This window comes from Harmonia axyridis, chromosome 3 (assembly GCF_914767665.1).
Source record: "Harmonia axyridis chromosome 3, icHarAxyr1.1, whole genome shotgun sequence".
Classification (NCBI taxonomy): domain Eukaryota; kingdom Metazoa; phylum Arthropoda; class Insecta; order Coleoptera; family Coccinellidae; genus Harmonia; species Harmonia axyridis.
The window spans coordinates 62,661,863-62,687,460 of NC_059503.1; the positions used below are offsets into that span (position 1 = coordinate 62,661,863).

Below are 25,598 nucleotides of genomic sequence, written 5' to 3' on the forward strand. Positions count from 1 at the left end.
GCAATTTGACCCAAGAGGAATGTGCCCAAACGGTAGTTTTGCGAGAAGAAGGGTGGACATACACAAGAATTGCAGAATGGTTTGAAGTTTCCCATACAAGTGTGTCCAGAATGTTGCAGCGATTCAGGGAGACAGGTATGAATGTCCGAAGACCAGGACAGGGTAGACCACGGGTAACAACTACCATTCAAGAACGTTACTTAAGAGTTTCTTCGTTGAGACATCGGTTTGCAACCGTTAGCCTCCTTCAAAATCAGCTTGAGCAAACTCATGGGGTGCAAATTAGCACTCAGACAATAAGAAATCGCCTCAGAGAATATGATTTAAGACCTCGTGTCGCGGCAAGAGGCCCAGCTCTTATCCCAGCCTATTGAAGGGCGCGTTTGCATTTTGCGAGAGAGTATATCCATTGGGAAGATGCTGATTGGGAAAGAGTATACAAAGGAACGTCGATCACAACGGTAGAGGCAGAATCTAGACTCATCTGCGAAGATAACTCTTTCCCAATCAGCCTCTTCCCAATGGATATGCTCTCTCGCAAAATCCAAACGCGCCCTTCGATGGGCTGGGGTAAGAGATGGGCCTCTTGCCGCGACACGACGCCTTAACTAATATTCTCTGAGGCGATTTCTTATTGTCTGAGTGCTAATTTGCACCCCATGAGTTTGCTCAAGCTGATTTTGAAGGAGGCGAGCGGTTGCAAACTGTTGTCTCAACGATAAAACTCTCAAGTAACGTTCTTGAATGGCAGTTGTTACCCGTGGTCTACCCTGTCCTGGTCTTCGGACATTCATACCTGTCTCCCTGAATCGCTGCAACATTCTGGACACACTTGTATGAGAAACTCCAAACCTTTCTGCAATTCTTGTGTATGTCAAAACTTCTTCTCGCAAAACTAACGCTTGGGCACATTCCTCTTGGGTCAAATTGCGTGTTTCGCGTTGCATAGCGATCGAGTGTAGAAAATCAAACGAAAGAAAAACTATTGATCACTAGAATTGATCGAGAACAACTAATTTCAGAATGGAGCCAATACATTCAAAATCTGATAATCTCATATTTTTTTATTCCTGCTGGGAAAAAACATCTCTATTGAAGAAAAACGTTGAAAGTGGATAACATATGCATGCATAATTCTGATAAAAAGAATTATCATTGAGAACACCTTCAGTTGAAGAATAAATTTGAGATTTCCATAATGTGCGTTAATTTTTTTGGCGCAGTGTATGTTGGAAATACTTTCTTTTTTTGTGAAAAAAATGATGTTTTCAGATTATTATTTCTAATCGTTCAAGGAAAAAAATAACAATTCACACAATATGAAGAATCCGGAAATTAAATACAAAAAATTCGTCTGTTCGCCGTCCAGAGCATTTCTCTGATGAGCTATTTGCATGAAATTTTTTGGAAAAAGAACTGAGGAAAAAATGCATGAAAGCTAAACAATACATGAAATTAAAAACGTTTGTTGCTACGATGACACATATTTTAGTTATTTTTTAAAATATATACATTAATTCACCGCAAATTCCTAACAATTATAACTTTGGATCCATGAGTTTTCGAAGAAATCCTTTCTAATATCGTCATAATTGAAAATTTACCTCTGAAGATTCATGGTTCAGAGGTCAGCGTTCGAACTTTAACGCTTAAGAAGACCTTGTTTCGATTTCACCGTATTTAGATTATTTTTTTCATTTTTTCAAACGCTATCTCAGATGATTTTGAAAATTCTATAAGAAAATAACCAATCATACTGTGGAATTCGAAATGTGACGGTTCCTCATATTCATTCTAAATAACACCTGATGATTCTGAATAAAAGGCACTTACCGTAGCAGAATTCTTAAACCTGCAACTTCCGGACCTCCTCAACGTGCCTCCCTTGATGTTAGAGTCGTCCAGAACGATCTCAGCGCCATCTTGGGCCGATCTCCTACTGAGCTCGCTCAATTCCGCTACCGGTTGCACCTGAAACGGATCAGATTCAGAAAGGTAATAGGCCAAACGAGGGCCCTTGAGGGACTCCCTACCTTGAGCGTCACGAAATCTCCGCTGGCCTTTATCATGTCGATGATGTCCTCTCTGGTCCTGTCGTGGACGGGCACGCCGTTGACCTCCAGGAGTTTGTCACCGGGTAGTAGACCGGTCTCGTTGACGTTCTGCACCATGGCGCCAGGTTCCGCGAAGATGACGGCCCTCATGTTGACCACGCTGGAAGAACCGGTGTCCTTGCCGGGCACCCTCTCCAGAACCATGGCGCGGCGCAGAGAAAAGCCGAAGTCCGTCCTAGGTGGCTTCTGTCGCGGAATGGTAAGAGTACGCGGGGGCGGCAGGACAAGGGGAGCTATGGCGGGTAAGGGTAGGTTGAGATCTTCGAGATTCGACGTTCGATTCCATCTGGAAAATAAAGGAAATATCGGAATCAGTAATGTAGAGCAGTGAGGACAAACGTGAAGTCGAGAATTTTGGCGTGCATGTATTCATTCGCGAACTCAAAGTGAGTTGAAAAGAATACGAATTTCATCGAAAGGGTCGATGTAGAAATGAAGTGAAGAATTTAAATACACTGCGCAAAAGAATTAACGCACATTATGGAAATCTCAAATTTATTCTACAACTGAAGGTGTTCTCATTGATAATTATTTTTATCAGAATTATGCATGCACATGTTATCCACTTTCAACGTTTTTCTTCAATACAAATGTGTTTCCCAGCAGGAATAAAAAAAAATGAGATTATCAGATTTTGAATGTATTGGCTCCATTCTGAAATCAGTTGTTCTCGATCAATTCTAGTGATCAATAGTTTTTCTTTCGTTTGATTTTCTACACTCGATCGCTATGCAACGCGAAACACGCAATTTGACCCAAGAGGAATGTGCCCAAGCGGTAGTTTTGCGAGAAGAAGGGTGGACATACACAAGAATTGCAGAAAGGTTTGGAGTTTCCCATACAAGTGTGTCCAGAATGCTGCAGCGATTCAGGGAGACAGGTATGAATGTCCGAAGACCAGGACAGGGTAGACCACGGGTAACAACTGCCATTCAAGAACGTTACATGAGAGTTTCTTCGTTGAGACAACGGTTTGCAACCGCTCGCCTCCTTCAAAATCAGATTGAGCAAACTCATGGGGTGCAAATTAGCACTCAGACAATAAGAAATCGCCTCAGAAAATATGATTTAAGGCCTCATGTCGTGGCAAGAGACCCAGCTCTTACCCCAGCCCACCGAAGGGAGCGTATCCATTGGAAAGAAGCTGATTGGAAAAGAGTTCTATTCACAGATGAGTCTAGATTCTGCCTCTACCATTGTGATCGACGTTTACTCTACCTTGTATACACAAGTCCACATGAAAGATATGCTCAGTGCAATTTCCTGAATACTACTGGTTTCGGGGGAGGATCGATTATGGTATGGGGTGGAATATCTTTAACTGCTCGCACAGACCAAGTGGTCGTTGATAATGGAGCTATGAATGCTGATAGGTATATAAGGAACATTCTTGAAGAGCATGTAATGCCATTTGCCCCATACATTGGTGAAAATTTCATTTTTATGGACGATAATGCCAGACCCCATCGTGCGCGCATCGTTCAGGAGTACCTTGAAGAGGTTGAAGTCTCTCGAATGGAATGGCCAGCAAGAAGTCCAGATCTCAATCCGATTGAGCTGGTTTGGGACAACCTCCATAGAAGGCTGAGAAGTTCAGAAAATCATCCAGCTACTCTTAATGACTTAGGAATCCAACTCAGAGAAATCTGGATTAGATCAGAACATTTTAAGATCACTCATTTTGAGCATGAACCGTCGTGGCGAGCTGTAATTAACGCAAGGGGTGGAAATACCAAGTATTAAATCACTTATCAGCATTCCAGTATTTTGAAAATTGTTCATTTCTCTTCTTTCACATAAGATTCGGTGAAATCCTGAATTTTTCTTCCATTTAATGTGTCTTGTTTCGTTCAAAACCTTCCCGAGAGAACATAAAAAATAAGTTATGAAATCAATGTAGAGTTAACTTTCATTAAAATTGAGATTTTCAGAATGTGCGTTAATTTTTTGCGCAGTGTATTATGAACATCCTATAATAATAATAATAATAGAGTTTATTCAGAACACAAAACTCACCTATGGAATCCTTGCGACTCCCCGATCGGGCTCAACGAGAACGGCGGCGTCGCAAAGCTCGAATTGGTGGTGTCCGAGTACGAGTCGCCGCTCGGCGACGTCGACGTGATCACCAGGAGTTGCTCCGACACGTTCTTCCCGTTCGTCCTGACGCCGCCGCCGTTCTGCAGGTTCTGGTACTCGATCACCTCGTTCTGGAGCGTGTTCCTGGCCAGGTTGGCGTGGTCCAACGCGTCCATGCTGCCGTTCTCTCCGCCCCTGGCGGCCTTGGGCGCCTTCAGGATGCCCCTCTTGGGCGGCTTGGGGGGCAGCGCCGGCGGCACCTTCTGATGGCGGTGCGGTTGGTTCAACGAGTTGAGACTGGTCTCCGAGCTGTCGCTCTGCGTGTAGCCGTCCTGGAAGTGGCCCGTGTGGGAAGGCGAGTCCTGGATGGTGTAGGAGGACTGGTCGTCACGTTCTAGACTCGCCAAGAAGTCGGCGGTATAGTCGGCCGTGATGCCCGACGGTAGTTTTTCTTTCTCTTTCCTACGTCCGATTTTTAATGATTTCCTAACCTGCGAAGAGACATTTGAAGTCATTTTTGAGATTTTAATTATATGACTAATCGTTTTGTTAAAAGGTGACTTTCATTTTTATGGTTCTGCCTAATTTTGCATTGTTAGGTTCAGATTAATTTGCCCTGAAGATGGCCATGTAAATGACCGAAAGCTAGGCCAAGTTTAATAAAGAACTTAATAAGATCCTTAAGTGACTTTATACCCAATACATTATTCATTTGAAGTGATATTAATTTTTCGAAGGATCGCAATCGCAGAATTGGTGCAGTTACAGACTGAGTAGGTCTAAGAAAAAAATGTAGATCTACTTGACTAACTGAAGTCTTAACCAATTCAGAAGTATTTCGAGGAATAGATGGTTTATTTATTTTCGGCGCCGAGTTAGAGACACAAGATTATTATTATTATTCTTTGAACTGGAGTCTTTGTGGCTCAGTAAGCTTTCCGGGAACTATAAAACCGAGCTGTTTGATTGTTTGTTTTTGGTGAACCATTGGTAGTTTAGAAAAATATGAAGAGACCCTTTGTTCTAGTATTATACTCTGAAAACGGAACAGTGCCAACTATATGAACTATTTTTCTTCCTTTATTGTCTTCAATCTTTTCAGAATGACCGGATCCGATATCTTCACTATGCACAAGAGAAGACTGATAGGTCGGTAGTTCTGCGGATATTTAGCATCTTTGCCAGCCTTGTGGATTGAAACCACGTTGACTTTCTTCCATTCTTTCGAAAAGTACCTTTGCCATGGTTGGACATATTAGGATACTGCATCAATTAGATTCAAACCTCCTCGCAAAACCATCGGATGTTATGCCAACCACCCACGATTTTGAAACGCCCTTTGAAACGGTTATAAATGACCTTCCTAGTGCAATAAGTCTCGTAAATCGTCTGGACAAAAAGTCATCCATATGGTTCACAGATGGATCAAAATCAGAGAAGGGCACCGGCATTGGGATATATGGACCTAAACTGAGGATCTCTAGAGCCCTGGGAAGTGAGCCTCGATTCTACAGACCGAGATAATGACTGTTTACGTATGCGCTCAAGAGTGTCTCAAAATGAACCTCAAGGGGTCGCATATCTACATCACCACGGACAGCCAAACCACGCTGAGATCCCTAGAATCGTGTTGCTAGGGGTCTCTGCTGACTTGGGAGTGCCGTAACACCTTAAAGCAACTGGCCAGAGGAAATAAGGTGACTCTACTATGGGTACCAGGGAACTGTGGGGTTGAAGGAAATGAAAAAGCTGATGAACTTGCAAAAAATGCATCAAGGTTAACACCTGCTGGACCTGAGCCTTTCTGTGGGCTAGGAAAAGACCAATATAAAGCTGCGGTCCAGCTATGGGAGTTGAACAACAGGATAATCCACTGGACTACACTCCTAGACTTGTTCAGGCAAAGAAATTCATGACGATTTCACCTACCTACGCCAAAAAGCTCCTGAAGCTGTCACGAGCCGAGCTTCGGGTGATGGTGGGACTGCTGTCGGTACAAACATCATTTGTACCGTATGAGAAAATCAGCAGACAAGATTTGCAGGCTCTGTGGATCGGAAGCAGAAACAGCCGAGCACATGGTATGCAAGTGTCCAGAGCTGGCTGGCCTAAGAACCATTCACATGGGTAAGCCGGTCCTGGATACCAGATAGGTAAGGGCCAAGGCCCCTAAGGAGGTTGTCAGTTTTATTAACTTCATTGACGACCTCCCTGGGTTTCTATGAATGAGTAGGGTAGTGAACAAAAGATCTGCATGGTCGCAGTTCCCGGAAGGCTTACCGAACCAAAACGACCCCAATTCAAATAATGAGAATAGTACCTTCGTCATAGCGTAGCATTGACTATATTCGTCAGTGCTACCGAGAAAAACCTACCCCGGAAAGCCTTAGTATCACTGACGATTATAGTCAATGCTACGCTATGACTAAGGTACTTTCCGAAGTAATGGAAGAAAGCCAACGTGGATTCAGTTCACAAGGCCGGCAAAGATGCTAAATTTCCGCAGAACTACCGTCCGATCAGTCTTCTCCCGTGCATAGGGAAGATATCGGATCCGGTCATTCTGAAAAGATTGAAGACAATAACGGAAAAAAAATATCATACAGTTGGTACAGTTCGGTTTTCAGATGCTATGAGAAAGAAATTGAAAAAACAACCAAACTTTAACAGCCTATATCTCGAAAAACGAAGCATTTGCGACCCATGCTTAAAGAACTTTTTTTCTTAAAATGATCCGAGGAATCTCACATTTTTTTTTGTACCTCCAATTCAATATTAATAATTTACTTTATTTCCACAACTTAAGGTTAATAAGAGTATTTTACGAAAAAAAAATTGAATATACAGTGAGAGAAAAGGCGGTGTCCAGCTCGGTGTCCAGTGGTGTTCACTAATGCACCTAAGTACATCTCCTGTTAAACTCAACCTAAATAAAATATAATGAATTTCATTAGCCTCAAACAACCAAAGATGTTCAAAGTATAAATATAATATTAACAATCACTGGTTAGGACTTTATTTTGAGGTTATAAGGAAGGGCGTGTACAAAGCGATGTTGTATGAGAAACAACTCTAGAAAAATATCATCCTTTGCAACGATGGTATTATTAAATCTCTACCTCGAACATTTGAACATAGTCTTCAGTGGATTATTTTTCGGTGGAGATATTAAGGTACTTTATTAACCAGGATATTATGATAGATGTGTTCAGGAACACCCGGTATAACTAGATTGTCAAAAATCAAGTTGAAAAAGTTATTCGTTTCTAGTGCAAGACTTCCGCTGTCACTGCATATTTCGATTCATTTCGAATAATGAATATTTGCATATTGGAATTTCAATTCAAATCTAAAAAATATTCTCTGTTAGACATTATCTGTCAGTAGTTTTGCGCGAAATTTCAAAATAATGTTATTTATTCTGTTTGAAGTTAGAATGTGACGGCTATGTGGTTGGAAATGGGCCAAATCCACCGTATGGTTTTTAAATTATAGCTATTCGAAATTTAGTTATTCGAGCAACTCGAATAATACTTGAAACTTCATAGTTAGGTTGGGTTGATGACATCATAGCCGTGTTTATAAAGACGGCTGTGCTAAAATCTTCGACTACGGATGAAATGTGTAAACCATCATTTCTTCAACCATTAGGTTATTTTTGGTGTTCCTCGACGGAAATAAATATTAAAAAAAAAATCAGTGAACGTTTTCAGCCATTCTCAGTTGGAATGAACTGAAACGAAATTAATTTGATATGGTTCAAATATAAATTAAACAATATATATTCAGAACACAAGCACAAATGAGAAATACGTAAGACATTAACAATGACATATTTACCGTATAACTGTAAAAATGTTAGGTCTTTAGATCCCTTGTCCCACGAGTAGGTTTACAGTTATCACAATTTGTTGCATATAATGTCACAAGTCCTATGTTCTACAGACATATCACTATGCGAAGAATCATTTGTATATAAATAACATTTGACGTATTATTAAGAATATACAGGGTGTTTCATTGGTAAATGTACATACGTTAACCTGAAGTAGAAGTAGCCTAGACGAGTCTAATAAACCTATATATGATAGGTCTAATCAACTCCATACCCGAGATACAGACTGTTTATGAATTCACCAATATTTTCAATTTCTTATAACTTTTGAACCACCCAGTACATTCGTTTGATATTTGGAAGATGACCATAAGGTCATCTAAATTTTCCGAAAAAAAAATCGAAAAAATTCTCGTCTCATCATAATGTGCCCTCATGATATTACTCACAATGAATTCCCTCCTAAAATTTTTTTCATTAATTTAGGAACAACATGTGCATAATGTTTATGTACATGAATCAATTGAAGTATTAAGATAAGATCAAAAAGTTGATATACCTGGTGAAAACATGAACGCACGAAGAAATAAATAAATCATATCTCGACCAAAATGAGAAGTGAAATAGGTGACCTCTAAAAATTACTCACCTCGTCTAGTCTTAGAATTTCCTCAGTAGACAAGCTGGCTCTGTCCCTTTTCTGTTTCTCTCTTTTCTCTTTCTTCTCTCTCTTTCTCCTCTCTTTGTCATCTTTATCGTACGTGACTCCGGTTCCTGCCTTTTTGATAAAATTGAACATTTCTTTCGGGCGTTATCTGAAACAGAAAGAATAAAACCTCAAACTTCGATATCGAATTCAGATAAGGCGAGAATTTGGTCAATTCGCGAATTTTTTATATTAATAATAATAATTTACCCCCCATAGACAATAATTACATGACAAGTAAAAGCCTCAATTACTCATGAGTAAAGCGTTACTGAAAATGTTGTTCGAATTTTGAAAAATATATCTCGGGTTGAAACTTGAAAAACATACTGTCAAAGAGCCAATTCAGAATCTAGAACGATCGTTTTGTATTTGTTTTCAAGCTTTTATATTTTCTCACAAGAGTTACCAAAATCGGATCATCAGATTTTTCTAGTCGCTTTTCCGATACATTCGTCACTTAGGAAAAAGTAAAGTGCGAAAATTTATAAGTCCTATGCCTTTACTCCGAAGTTCACGGAATAAATTCCAGAAAAACTATTATACAGAGAATGTTGATGTTAGAACCGCATATTTCGTATTCATCATACGGAAAAACTTAACCTTGCATTCTTGCAAGATTGTGTTCTACAAATATGCAAACTTACGTTTCAGTTTATATACACTATAGGGAAATGAATTAAAGGATCAAAATAAAATTCAAAATTTTTAGCGGTGTTTTAAATGGCTGTATTTTCGATAACAATGGTCGTATCCCAATTTAAAAAAAAAATTTTTGCAGCTTGAAGTTCATAGTTTAGATATTTCATGATGAAAAAATTTTTCAAGCAACGTGTACCGCTCAATCCTAATGAATACAGTATCTAAAATTTCTGCGAAATTTTTTCAGTTTTTATTTTTGCCATACACTTGGAAATTTTTTTTTAGTTCAACCACTATATGGATGAGATAACTTGTTCATTCAGCTTCAATATCCTTTTTATCAATTTCGATGCGAGCACTTCTCGCTGAAATATCGAACTTTGAATTGAAAAGGACCTTTTTGTCTTTAACCATCAATATGTCACCAATCAATGATTATACAGAAAATTTAAGAGATGTTTTGAAAACTCGAATGAATTCTCTACAAGAAGTAGCTATTGGATTTCCTACATCAATTTGAAAAGTTGATAAAAAAAAGGCTTTCGAATGCTTTATGGATAATCAAGCGCTGAATTGAAAATATCAAAAAAACCATCAATGTTAAGAATGCGTTTTACAGTTCAATATCACTACAAAAATCCCAGAGAATTTCAATTCAATCCACGGAGCGGTTTTTTTGTTTCATCCGATAGAATTTTCAAATAAATCAAAGGATTTGGCTCGGGATTTGGTTATTTTCAGCCACTACAGGGTGTTTCCTAAACATGCGGCAAAAATTCAGGGGGTTGTTCCTTGGACTATTTTAAGCATGTTTTGTCCTTGGATGATTTTTGAAAAACCTCTTTGTTTCGGAGATACAGGGCGAACAACATTTTTCATATTTTTAAAATTAATAATAGTTTAAATAAAAATGCGTACCGCACTGTGTTTACTAAGTAGGTACAATTTATTTTTAAATTTGTTTAACAACATTCCAATTACTAAACCCCTTAGATTATTTCCTATGGGGCCATCTAAAATCATTAGTTTATACCACTCCAGTAGAAAATGTGGAAGACTTGCGAAATCGGATCATTGCTGGGTGTAACTTAATAAGAAATGATCCTGGTGTTTTTAAAAGGGTTTGGCAGTCAATGAGGAGAAGATTGGATGCTTGTATGCTGGCTAGAGGTGGTCATTTTCAACAGTTTTTGTAGGTTGAGTTGAATTTTCATGTAATTTTTCATAATAAAATGTTATTATCTGAAATTTTGTTTCCCCTATACCTATCTTCGAAACAAATAGGTTTTTCAAAAATCATCAAAGGACAAAATATTCTTAGAATAGTCCAAGGAACAACCCCCTGAATTTTTGCCGCATGTCTAGGAAACACCCTGTATAATAAAGTTATGGTATCGAAAAAAATTGTGTAAGCAACATTTTAGTGCTTCCTTGATAATATTATGTTTTATGACACAGGGTTTAATTAGAAACCGTCAATTCTCATTTATTTACAGACAACCTGTACCTATATTATTATTTTGAATACCAGTCGAACGAAATAATAATAACAGGTATTTATTTCAACCTCATCGAAGTCAAGCTGATATAGCTTGACTTGATGTGCGTGAGACTAAAGAAAAAAGAGATTGCTGAAATTTTCAGGATAAATTCAGGGTACCAAAGTCTTGGTTGAGTTTGATTATTGGCAAAATTCATTGGATGCTTTCAGAGTTATACCGATAAGGGTTTCTCGATGAATGGAAGTATAGATCAGGTGCAAAATATTGGAATAACTCTTCATGTAAAATTTGATGAGCATCGTATCATTGGAAGACTGAAAACAAGTATAAGAAATTTCCAAATCTAAAGATCTATTCATCAAAGTCTACTGAAATTTGATATGTACAGGGTGGGCAAATAAGCGAGATAAGCGGCTATATCTCAGGATCCACTCATCGTAGAGACTTGCGGTAAAAAATTTTACGACTAAAGTGTACAAGAAAACATACTGGAAATTGTTATGAAGTTCATACCTCTACCGAAAGGGGGCGTAATAGCTACCGTCGAGTAGAAAAATGAATTTTACTCGAAAATGTTTCATATGAAGTTGAAGAAAAAATATCATCACTGTAATCCTGGGAAAATTCTCTATCTTTTTCAATTGTCTCTTTCGATTTTACGACATCAAATAAGGGTAGGTGAAAGGGAGGAATCTGACTGATTGAAATGCCTATAACTTCAGTTTGGCTCAACATTTTTGAGCAAATTAGATCTCGTCGGAAAGATAATATCTTGTTGATTGAGGACAAAATATACTCATGATAAATTTGTTTTTGCTGCTTACGATAGAGGGCGCTAAGTCAGAAGTTCAAGTTTTGTTCATTTTACTCCGAAATTTCAAATGTTATGATAGGATTTTCTCAACAGAAACAGAAATTCTATCAAATTCGCATGAAAAAACCTGAAGTTCGCAAAGCGATAGTTTCAGGCGTTCTAAAGTTATGGCCGAAAGAAGATATTCTTCAACGGATGTACTGCGAAAAACCAAATTATGTCTTCAAGTTCTGACAGAAACAGAAATACCGTCTAATTTTTATGAAAAAACCAAAAGGTCGCAAAGCGATAGCTTCAGGCGTTTGGTAGCTCTTCAGACTTTAATCACTCATTTTGTAAAATTAATAGTAAAAACATTCTATTTAGGCTTATTTATAAAATACCTGACAACTTACATGAAGTAACAACACCAAAGAGACAAGAATTATGTTTTCCTAATTTTGATCAATTATATTTCATTTTTTATATCACTCCATCAAAATTATAAGGAATCTGCAATACGTTACGAAATTAAATTTTGTCTAACTTTTGAGCTTCACACAATATATGGAATAAATAGGTAGCAGACAGTGGTTGTGTTCGATTTTGGACTAAAAGTCCATAACGTTTACAAGTGAAATTTTCCAGGAATTGAAATATATGGAATTGAAATATATGGAATAAACTCAAACGGCATAATTGGTAGATAAAATTATCTGGAAAGGGTATAGGTATAGATAATCACTAAACCTACTCCAATGTAGTCGTAACTGGTGAGTAATACTTTTCCATTCAGATATCAGATAACGAGAAAATTATGACACGTGTAACTTGCGTATACGTCAAATCTAGGTACATAAATTGAACAGTACCTAGGGCGTTGTCCGTGCATTTTATCGAGTCGAACGGCTCGTTGCTCAAGCAACTAACAGTTACTGAATATTCAGACGGATTATTGGTATTTATCACTTTCCAATGATGATATTTATCGTTATCGACACTCGACTTGTCGCAATAGCGATAGACGTCTTCCGGCGATCGGTCATAAGGAGCGCTGGATGAATTATGGGACGCCTGTATAGCCGCGAACGATTTGCTTTGTTGTTGAGTGAGACATAATCGATAAAGGTCGAGGATCGAAATTGGCGATTTTACAATGTTTACAAGGAAATTATCACTGCGAGATGAGATATCGGCAACAACGGTAATGAGATATCGGAGGGTCGGTTAATAAGGTTTAATAGGTCAAATGAAATTTACAAATGCACTATGATGATTAGCTACAGGTGCAGCTACAAATGATGATTTGAATAACTAAGAGCCCGTTCACATGACGAGCGGTTTCCGCGCGGTTTGAAACCGCGCGTTTACAAGTACATGAATTTTCTTCGAAGCGTACACATGCCTCCGCGCGGTTTTATGGACCGCGCGTAGAGCGCGGTTCTAGAGCTTGCCCGTAGTAACCGCGCGTTGGCGCGCGGTTTGAGATCATAGGTTTCTAATGTAACCGTTCAGATGACCGCGCGGGCACGAGCTGATAGATGCCAGAGACGTATTTACGTATTTTCCTTCGATCCGTTCGGTCAGAAATATTTCAAAATGGAACCGGACGCTCCTAAATTATTCATAGATGAAATTGAGAATTTTACTGTAATATGCGACATAACAAGTAGTGTTTATTCGGATAAAAACTCAAGGAGACGGGCTTGGGAAGAACTCGTCATCATATCCTGTGAAGGAGATGCTAATGAAGAAAAAAAATTTATTATGTGACCATATAAAAATGATAATAGCTCTTTATTTAGAAATCATGAGATACACGTAGAACAAATACAAATGAAGAGAAATAGTATCAAAATAACATTCACCTACCACTTAACAGCAGAAATCGACTATACTAAGTATATGGTTCTAATTATAATTATTCAACAATAAACTAAAAATTATATTCTTAAATGGTTTATAATTATTTATTTCTTTGATTTCATTAGGCAGTCTATTGAAAAACTTTAAACAACTGTATTCTAGCTGCTATTTGTCTTGAATTTAGTTTACTTTTTTTTTTCTGTCGAGCCACGTGTCCTGCCCACTGCCACTTCAATTCTGCAACACGCGCTATAATATCTACGACTCTAGTTCTTTGTCGGGTTTCTTCATTCCTTTTTCTGTCTCTGAGACTGACATTGAGCATAGTTCTTTCCATCGCTATCTGCATCACCCTCAGCTGGTTTGCGGTCTTCTTAGTTATTGCCATAGTTTCCAGGCCATATGTCGCTACCGGTAATATGCAGGCATCGAAAACTTTCCTTTTAAGGTTTATGGGATGTCGTTATTCCTGAATATATATTTCATCTTTCCAAAAGTCATCCAAGTTAGCCTGATTCTTCTTTTTATCTCTGCTGTTTGATTTTCTTTGCCGATTCTTATTGAGTGTCTTGAATATTATATATTCTTCTACATTTTCAAATTGTGTGCCGTCAATGTTTATGTGTTCTGTGGTGTTGTTGATAAGTTTGGTCTTCGAAACATTAATTTTCAAACCTACTTTTTCCAGAGCATCACTAAGTTGTTTTAACATCTCGCTCAATTCCTGCATGTTGCTACTTATTATGACGATGTCATCGGCAAAACGAAGATGATTTAAGTAGGATCAGTTTTAATTGATGAATAATAGAAACTATTTGATCTATAATTACCTATCAAAACTCAAAAAAGTTTAATTTTCACCTAAATCTGATACTGAATCCAGATTCAAACCAAAATGTAGAATTCAAACTGAATACGGGCCGTTACGGCAACGCGCGGTCACCGCTTGGCAACCGCGTTCCATGTGAACGGTATCCAATTATCAACCGCTCATTCAACCGCGCGTAGACCGCTTGTCATGTGAACGTGCTCTTACACCCAGCTGAAGTTGCCAATATGAATGTCAACATTCGAATCGGATAGTTACTTGAAGAAGATGTTGAAGTTATGGCCGAAAGAAAATATTCTTCAACTGATGCACTGCGAAAAACCAAATTGTGTCTTTAAGTTCTGACAGAAACAGAAATCCCATCAAATTTTTATGAAAATACCAAAAAATCGCGAAGCGATAGCTTCAGGCGTTCTGGAGTTATGGCCGAAAGAAGAAATTCCTCCAACTGATGCACTGCGAAAAACCAAATTGTGTCTTTAAGTTCTTAGAGAAACAGAAATCCCATCAAATTTGTATGGAAAAACCAAAAGGTCGCAAAGCGATAGCTCCAGGCGTTCTGGAGTTATGGCCGAAAGAAGACACAATTTAGTTTTTCAGTGCATCAGTTGAAGAATAACTTTTTTCGGCCATAACTCCAGAACGCCTGAAGCTATCGCTTTGAGACCTTTTGGTATTTCTATAGAAATTTGATGGGATTTATGTTTGTGTCAGAACTTAAAGACACAATTTGGTTTTTCGCAGTGCATCAGTTAAAGAATATCTTCTTTCGACCATAACTTCAGAACGCCTGAAACTATCGCTTTGCGACATTCAGGTTTTTTCATGCAAATTTGATGGAATTTCTGTTTCTGTTAAGAAAATCCTTTCATTACATTTGAAATTTCGTAGTAAAATGAACAAAACAATGAACTTCTGACTTAGCGCCTCCTATCGAAAGCAGTAAAAACAAATTTATCATGAGTATATTTTGTCCTCAATCAACAAGATATTATCTTTTAGATGAGATCTAATTTGCTCAAAAATGTTGAGCCAAACTGAAGTTACAGGCATTTCAATCAGTCAGATTTCTCCCTTTCACCTACCCTTATATGATGTCGTAAAATCGAAAGTGACAATTCAAAAAGAGAATTTTCAAAGGGTTACAGTGATTATATTTTTTCTGCAACTTCACATGAAACATTCTCGAGTAAAATTCATTTTTCCACTCGACGCGACGGTAGCTATTACGCCCCCTAGCGGTAGAGGTTTGAACTTCAAAACAATTTCCAGTGTGTTTTCTTGTACACTTTAGTGGTAAAATTTTTTACCGCAAGTCTCTACGATGAGTGGATCCTGAGATATAGCCGCTTACCTCGCTTATTTGCCCACCCTGTACATTGATCAAACTTGATTTCAGTTCAGAATTTTCGTGGCCAGCGAGAAATCCGAATCTAACACCGTCAGAAAAAATGAAGCAGCAAGGAGATTGAGAGTTAATTTCAGGCGGAAAGTGACAATTGAAGAAATAAAAAGAGGGAACGTGCTTCTTCTATAAGGAATGGTGGAAGCGAGGGTGGAGGTCATTTCAAACATAATTCATGAATACATTTTCTACTGAGATTTTGATTTTAATTGCAATTGAAAATATTCAATTCATTACTTTCCTTTCTTTGCTTCTTACCCCTTTCTAATAAAAATCTGTTGAAACAAGACTGCATTCTAACGAAAACTTAATCCGGAAATGAAAGAGGAATTTGGTATGTTTTTAAAATAATTTTTTCATAAATAAATTGTGGAATTCGAAAGTTGCAGGCAAATTTATATCAGAAAGTTTCTATTCTTTTTTTCATATACCAACTTTCATATCATACTAATTCTTATTCAACATCTAATACAGCATAGTTTTGCTTTTTTCATACATATCATATCCTTTTCTGATGAAAATAATCTATAATTTGAATGAAACTCGGTCAACGTAGGAAAAATTGGCGAAAAATGAAAAATGGTGAGAAATTTTTTGAAAACCACAAGAACCTAAATATTTGGGAAACGGTTGATTTTCGGTTATCAATAAATATGCCCCAATCGATAGTAAATGAGTGTGCTAAAACCTCCTACAAGTCTTATTTGGAAACGCCCTGTACATTTTGATCCCATCAGCCCAGTGTTGAGGAGGGGAATTTCATATAAAATGTTTGTGAAATAAGACTTGTCGCATGATGAATTAGATCTGTGCAAAATGAAATGGCCTAAAGAACCTGTTTCATCTCGACCAACCTGTGCTAATGAAACAATCAAGAATTGTTTCCAAATATGTATTTATAAACTTTAAAAAATATTGACAACTTTACCTGTTATAACATGTACTCCAGAAATATTTTCTCTCCTCTACTAAACCTCAAAAGATATTTGAGAAAATCCACAGCAGAGAGTAAATGATTTCGCGCTAATGTCGATTCACATAGAAATAAATATAAAAGCAAGAATATCATTTTATTTCTTTTCCCCAATAGACTCTAAAAAGCTCCATATTAATTTGTGATATGGACCAGACTATATTTCAATTTTTTTGTATTGTATTTTATTTTATTTATTTATTTTATTTTTTTATCAGTAATATTATAACAAACTCCTCTTCAGGTAAATATTACCTCACGAATAAATCCGCATAATTGAAACATTGTTTATACCTATTATAATTCAAAGCCTAATAAAGAATTTCATGTTGGTCGCGTAACGTAAACCATAGAAAATTCAAGAAGAATTCCGAATACAATATAGTGCTTTTTTCATTTCTTCTACAATACTTTTTTGGTTAGGCTTATGTGATCAGAATTCGAAAACATCGTAAGGAAATGAAAGACCTCCCAAGAAGAAAGGAGTTGACAGCCTTTCCACTTGAGTTTGTATCCTAGAAGAGATAAAAAAAAAGGAAGTAAGAGTTTATTCGAACAAAAACGTATCATAAATTAACTTTATTGCCATTTTTAAGCTGGATATTTCATAGTTGATTTCATCTGTTACAAATGAAGTTGCCTTCTAGATTATCGTGAAAGTAAAATTGCTGTATCGAATCCCCCGAAAATAAGATCTCTGTATCCACCTTCCACATTCACAACGACGTAGTCAACCTTCGTATTGTACTGGGAAACCAACCATTAGAACGTATAGGAGAGGCCTCATCTTCACCTCCACCTCTTTGATCTAAATATCAATTTCGACACGCAGATCAAGAAGCGTTAAATATCGCCTGGTGTTGCAAAACAGACAGTGTTTTACTCCATTGTTCTCGAAGAGGAAAGATGGCCTACTCGATCATTCAACGGCAAAATTATGAAAAAATGGCCGGAACAATGAGTTATTAATCGCAGCAATCCGCACATTGTGTCACGAAGCGAGTTCTTCCGTTTGACACAGAAGCCAAATACGACGAAGAACGTGAAAGAGGTGAAATTGTGTTGGGTACGATATAGACGGCATGTTTTCAGGACTTGATATAGGAAGAAAGTTGGGAACATTTAAAGTACCAGATTTTCAATTTTCACCATAACTTGACCCCCCTTTAACTTTGTTACTAAAAGAGGTAAAGGGTGTTTTTTTAGAGCTATAGAACTTTAAATTGCAATAAAACAACGGTGGATTATTCGATTGACATGAATTTTATTTATCCGCAAGATAATCTTGTGGCATTACATTTTAAATATGATTTCTGGCATATGATCACCACGGCTGGCTCGGATGTAGTCCAATCTGGACGTCCAATTTTCGATGACTTTTTCCAACATTTGTGGCCGTATATAGGCAATAACACGGTGAATGTTGTCTTCCAAATGGTCAAGGGTTTGTGGCTCATCCGCATAGACCAATGACTTTACATAGCCCCACAGAAAGTAGTCTAGCGGTGTTAAATCACAAGACCTTGGAGGCCAATTCACAGGTCCAAAACGTGAAATTAGGCGGTCACCAAACGTGTCTTTCAATAAATCGATTGTGGCACGAGCTGTGTGACATGTTGCGCCGTCTTGTTGGAACCACAGCTCCTGGACATCATGGTTGTTCAATTCAGGAATGAAAAAGTTAGTAATCATGGCTCCATACCGATCACCATTGACTGTAACGTTCTGGCCACCATCGTTTTTGAAGAAGTACGGACCCATAAAGCGTACCAAATAGTCAGTTTTTCTGGATGTAACGGTGTTTCGACATACACTTGAGGATTAGCTTCACTCCAAATGCGGCAGTTTTGTTTGTTGACGTAGCCATTCAACCTTAAGTGCGCTTCATCGCTAAACAAAATAAAATGGACGTAGTGCGCGATACGTATTCCGCACAGAACCCTTATTTTCGAAATAAAATTGCACTATTTGCAAGCGTTGTTCAGGCGTGAGTCTATTCATGATGAATTGCCAAACCAAACTGCGAATAAATCACTTGACAGCTGTTAAATCGATCGCCATCTTGAACAGAATGCCAACTTCAAGTTATATACCTCGAAAAAAAACACTCGTTACAAAAAATGTTTTCTACAAGTTTCACGAAATCGACTAGTGTTTTTTCAAAATGATTTCACCAACAAAGATATATACAGAGTGGGCAACATATTGATAGAAACTTCATTTTTTCAAATGGAACACCCTGTATATTTTTCTATATTTGACTAGCTCTTTTTCCCCTGATTTCGAATATATAACATATGTTTGTTCTATCTCCCTTATTCTGAGTACCACAGAGTTTCAAATTTTAAGAACCACCTGGCATGCTAAGTAATCAGTTTTCAAGTGGTAGGCTGCGATAACTCATACTGCCCCTTTTTGAGATATCTTATTGGCAACGATATGACTTTTGCATGAAGCACAAAATTATCTCAAACCCAAATACAATCTTTTATCTCTATCGATTCCGTAATTTTGAAATCATCGTATATTGAATCATGAATATTGCGTACTACAAAAAATTTATGGTGCGAAAAAAGGCTCGACCCATAAACAATTTTTCCCTTTAGCTTGTTACAGTCACTCGGTTTACTGGATGATGTAACCCTGAAACGTAAACCTATATTTCAAATTTGATCCTAATATCTCAAAAACTTAAAGAACGATGAAGAAAAACTAAAACAATCTTGAAACTTTAACGCACTCTAGTTCGACATCGAAGCGTTTGCAGACACATGTTTATGGAAAAAATACTTATTTAAACCTGAAAAATACACCCCTCAAATCTTGATATTGAATTTTGAATCACTCTATATACAATAAAAAATTTTAATGACATCTGATAGATTCTTAAAATATCGAAATTTGATATAAGCATTTCAATGCAACGATACTAACAAGTGGTTGAATTTTGTATAAAAATTTATTCCACTCTTCCTCAATTCAATACTAATTTGCAGTAGAATGGGATGAGTGTTTTCTCAATTATTCAGAAAACAAAATGTTATAAGTGTACAACTTCAAAACCATCGAATGTTGCATATTGACCACCTTAACCGTAATATGCAGACCCTGAACCTACCCTGAAAGTTCCAAGTCGAGAGGTATCTTGTACTGACTGAACCGAATTGATTTCGACCTCGAATTCCTCATCAATGAGTCGAACCTATTCGTTTGATACCATTCCCAAAATTTGAAAATTATACATAGACAGTTGGACAAAATGAATGCCAGCTGGTCTACTGGAACAAGAGCACAAAATAAACCATAATTTGGTATATTGAAACGATCGATAAACTACAAAAAAACAATGATTACTATACTAGGAGTGTTCAATTGTTTCTTGACACATTCGTCAGTTAGCATTGACGAATAAAGAAAGTAATTCTCCGAAACAATTCACGTTTTCCAATGGAGTCACTCAGGTATTCTTTCCAACAAGCGATTGATCTCACTTCCGTTGTTTCCATGCTTTTCTTGTTCTCTGTAAGAGCTTTTACAATTCAGATGAATAAGAGGTTCTTTTATTTCAGTCGTTTGATCTAACCCATTCTGTGGTGACGTCCATTCGTCCGTGAACACGATAACTTTTGAAAGGGAATAAGTAACAAATTTTAATTTCCATTAAGGGTGTTTTTTTTCGAGGTATATAACTTTAAGTTGGCATTACTGTTCAAGATGGCAACCGATTTAACAGCTGTCAAGTGATTTATTCTCAGTTTGGTTTGGCAATTCATCATGAATAGACTCACGCCTGAACAACGCTTGCAAATAGTCAACAAACAAAACTGCCGCAATTGGAGTGAAGCTAATCCTCAAGTGTATGTCGAAACACCGTTACATCAAGAAAAACTGACTGTTTGGTGCGCTTTATGGGCTGGTGGAATCATTGGTCCGTACTTCTTCAAAAACGATGATGGCCAGAACGTTACAGTCAATGGTGATCAGTATAGAGCCATGATTACTAACTTTTTCATTCCTGAATTGAACAACCATGATGTCCAGGAGCTGTGGTTCCAACAAGACGGCGCGACATATCACACACCTCGTGCCACAATCGATTTATTGAAAGACACGTTTGGTGACCGCCTGATTTCACGTTTTGGACTTGTGAATTGGCCTCCAAGATCTTGTGATTTATCACCGCTAGAGTACTTTCTGTGGGGCTATGTAAAGTCATTGGTCTATGCGGATAAGCCACAAACCCTTGACCATTTGGAAGACAACATTCGCCGTGTTATTGCCGATATACGGCCACAAATGTTGGAAAAAGTCATCGAAAATTGGACGTCCAGATTGGACTACATCCGAGACAGCCGTGGCTGTCATATGCCAGAAATCATATTTAAAATGTAATGCCACAAGATTATCTTGCGGATAAATAAAATTCATGTCAATCGAATAATCCATCGTTGTTTTATTGCAATTTAAAGTTCTATAGCTCTAAAAAAAACACCCTTTATTTGAGGTGTGAATGCATCCGATGAGGTCATCGATAGGCCGATTTACATAGCCAACCAAAATTTCGTTTTTCCACTGAATCAATAATTGCAATACGATCGAACTAAAACATAGTATAGTTCATTTTAAAATAACGATAGCAAAGCCTAGGCAAAATTTCAAAATTAAAGTCATTTGGTCAAAATGATAGCCCGCCGTTTCCTTGGAACAAAAGTACTCGAAAATATAATTTGAGAAAATCGTTATTCCAAGAATAATATTCGCAGCATTCTACTGAAATTTCTTTAACTTCAAAGCTCATCAAAGAATGACATACAAAAACGAGTATAAAATTCAAGTCAATAACGTTTTCATCAGAAAAAAACGACGTTTTTGAGAGCTCAATCTGAGATCGCTCTTTAATTTCGTCCGATGTCTGTAATTTTCGAATTTTGAGCCAAGAGTGGTCTCAGACTATAAGGTTCAACCGAGGGTTCAACCTCGTGTTCAACTCACTGATGACGAATTTGTACTACTTATAATTATTCTACTCTGTCCGTCCGATCAAACGCGATGATTCTCGAACGAAAATAGCTAGAAACTCAAAATTTCCAGAGAAGATTGGGATCTCGATGTCACAGTGACGATCGATCATGGGCAAAATACTACTGTTGGAATTATAATAATCTTAATATCGTGTCACCACTACACACAGATGCAATAAAACGCAATAAGTTGATATTTCGTAAAATTTGAAGTTTCTTATTTTGAGCTCAATTTTCAAAATTTTTTCAGTTTTCTGTAGATATTATTATAAGTTTCAACTAAAATATTATCTCTTTCGTTGAATGCTGGTTTATTAGTCACTATACAGGGTAAATCAGGGTTTTCAAACCCTAATTTTGAAACATCCTGTGGAATAATTTCGAGGTCCAATTTGTTCAAATCAACAATTCTCATCAAGAACCATTTCTTTTCAATATATTATTTATTGGTTCCTTGCTTTAAGTGCACTAAGTGGTTCATTTTTAAGAGAGAAATAAACATATCATTAACAGTTAACTTTAGGAAATTAATTGTTCCTCAAGATGCTATTCGAAATCTAATCGACAGTATTAACCAACATACTTTATATTGAGATCATTACGATATAATTTTTGCAAGGCTTGGTATTCAAATTTAAAATTACTGTATTCGCGTCTCTTAACTATTTTATTAACAGTAGTTTTTGATAAATTCCATTCACTGGCCACAGTTCTCGATTTTTTTTCTGGGTTCAATTGAATTTGGTTCAGAACATTGATATCGTTGATAGACTTGTTTTTCCTTGCATACACACCAGTAAACTTGGATAATAGTCAAAATCACTTGAAAATCAACTTTGAATGACATTGTATGATATATCGTTGAATTCAGCGTCAGAAGTTATTTCGAAAAGTGTCATAAAATATGCAGGTCCGTATTGAAAAAAATGAGGTTGAGGGAGGCCCAGACAGTACGAAACGTTGGATACGAAATCTAATAATTTACTGTTGAATAAAAAATTCCTGTAACATCTTTTGACAATATTTGAAATGAAGTGGGAAAAAAAGAAAAATAAAAATGACAAAATTTACTTTTCTTATGATATCTCAATAACCGGCCCTGATAATCTCGATTTGTTTGGACTGCTTGACAATGATTCTATGCATGCAACTTTTTCTCCATTTGACCGACCTTCTAAATCTTATGGTTTCAAAGTTACCAATACAATCGCATTAAAAAAGTGGCCACTCTGTATATGGTCGCCAAAATTTTGTTCTCCTGTTCATTTCAAAACTACACATTCGATCGGGATTTCCATTTGGATATAAATTGACAATTGCAAGCTTCGTGCAATAACAATTTGAAGATCCCTGAAAAATTTCATGTTGAAGACATATTCAGGACAATAGAAAATCAAAAAAAAAATTTGAACGATAAAACCTAATAGTGATTGCAGATCCGATTGGGTTGATATTTTGCGTGTAGTGAGTAAAATCATTTCAAGGTTCGTGGAAAATTTCGTGTTAATATACATAACCATATTAATATTAAAAAGGGCCCATGAATGGACGAGTGCCCAAAAGTTCCTGACTTCAATTTCAAGTTTTATATCTCGCCTTTTTCGATGAATACATTAATTTGATATGTTACATGACTATTGATGAACATTGACATCTATAGATACACATTCGAATGTAACCACGTTCAATAGAAATTTTAGAAGTCAAAAGATTACCGTATTCAACAATTAATTTATTTAGCTATCACTGAACGAGCCTACGAAAGCTTCCGAACCACCATCAGTGCTTTTCTAAAATATTTCGAATTATGTATTGTTAACAATAATAATGTTAAGAACTCAAGTCATTGCTTGAGGAAGAATATCACGCCCGGCGATTAAACTTTCACCTTTAACGTTTCAGAATGCACACGATCTGAAACGAGAATGGAATATCTTCGAGAGATTTTGCAGAAAAATGTTAGAGGTATGGAAGTGCTTGGAATTTTCTATAAAATTAAATCTAGGTATCAATTTTTGAAAATGAACTGAAAATACGGGGTAGAATCAAGAATTTGATTTAGGAAATTTAAACTCAATGATATCGAAACGATTTGTGATAATAGTAAAAGAAATATTTTTCTAGAAATTATTATATTTGTTAATTTAAGTGATATTTAATTATTTACGCATTCCGGGATGCAGACTCAATTGAAAGAAAGTTTAAAGTTACATTCCCTAGAGAAATTTACGAAATGAGCATTTTTGTCAAAAGTTGTCTCTGTTGAAATGAAAATTCACAAGACATGCTTTTCGAAATTTTATACGATTATTCTATTTGAAGGGATAAATTATGAAATAGAAAGCGGGACAAGTATGAAATTTGTAAACCAGCTCATTTTATTAACTTCAACAGTCCTAAATGTGGTTTTATCAAGTTACATTTGAAAATGTGTAAATTTCACTTTCGTTGAGCACTGATGTGAAATTTTAGAAAGAAATTCGTTTTCTTACAGTTTTATTTTATACTCGTATCAAAGATATTAGGGTCAGTTGCACCATTGCCTTTTAGGCAAATGGTGCAACTGGCCCTTAGACTTGCAACCTCCATCAGAGCTGTTTGGATTTTATTCTCAATATCCTTGAGCAATTTATCATAGAGTATATCGCTCGGTAAAGAGTCCATTCCTTGAATACAATTTTTGGCGGCAACAAATAGCTTTTGAGCGCTCGTTTTTCATGCTTCCCTGAAGACCACAGAAGTGTAGCTGTTGGATGGGATTTATTATGTCATTGTAGTCGGTTAAGTTATCTAAATAGGTTCATAGTTCAGATAATATGATTCCATTCAAATTTGGCATGAACATGCGAGTGGTTTTTTTCATATACAGGATATTTCATTTTATACCGGACAAATCTATATGTATAGTCATGTAGATGACACCGGGAGAATCATTCTTGCCTTATGACATATACCTCGTTTTCGAAGCATAATGGAGATACAGGGTGTGCAACGTCATTTCTGACCAATATTCTATTGAGTGTGGTCAGTTATGTATAACTTTTGAAGTTACGATTTTTGGCAAATCAGAGTATTTTTGAGTGCTCAATTCAGAAAAGGTAAAGAACCTTGAAAAAAAAATTCAAATTGGCGGAAAACCTGCAACGTTATACATAACTGACCACACTCAAAATAATATTGGTCAGAAATGACGTTGCACACCCTGTATCTCCCTTATGCTTCGAAAACGAGGTATATATCACAAAGCAAAAATGATTCTCCCGGTGTTATCTACTTGACTATATAGGTTTGTCCGGTATAAAATGAAACACCCTGTATGTTTCAATCTTATTTTCAACCTAGTCTTCCTAGACGGGTATGTTTCCACAAATTTTTGGTATTTTTTTTCAATATTCTGCTTCTTTTTTGTCTGGTATTCGAATTGTTTTTTTATATTTACACGTTAAATGTCAATGCATTTTCTGAGAAATACTGGGATTTCTTTTTCCTCACTTTTTTCAATATTCCTTTTGAATTTTTTTTTGGTTCTGATAATGTGATTAGCCTGAAACTTTGCACAAAGCTTGAAAGTTTTATATTATATCGACACTCATCATCTCAACAATATAACCCTTGTATCTCAATTTGATATTTCACGTTGGGGACAAAATTTACTTAATGAAAATGACATATGCTCCCTTTATCTATGTTCATTATTTTGAGGTCGATCCTTATCGTTTGAGACCATCCCTGCTCCGAATTCGAAAAATTGCAGAAATCCTGACGAAATTATAGAGCGATCTGTTCGAGGAATGACTGGTCAAAAAAAATAAAAACGACAAATGAACTTTAGA

The 25,598-nt window shown here is 36.7% G+C and overlaps 1 protein-coding gene across 1 annotated transcript in view; it reads right to left on the minus strand.

Annotated features, from left to right (window-relative positions):
* The window catches only part of LOC123676239 (unconventional myosin-XVIIIa), a 136,371-nt gene that overhangs the window by 109,444 nt on the left and 1,329 nt on the right, over nt 1-25,598 (minus strand). The window contains exons 2-5 of the mRNA XM_045612023.1: nt 8,678-8,843; nt 4,131-4,684; nt 2,034-2,400; nt 1,834-1,971 (exon numbers count right to left, since the gene is read on the minus strand). Coding sequence (XP_045467979.1) covers nt 1,834-1,971; nt 2,034-2,400; nt 4,131-4,684; nt 8,678-8,827 — 1,209 coding nt within the window. The 5' untranslated portion in view covers nt 8,828-8,843. The remainder of the gene's footprint in view (nt 1-1,833; nt 1,972-2,033; nt 2,401-4,130; nt 4,685-8,677; nt 8,844-25,598) is intronic.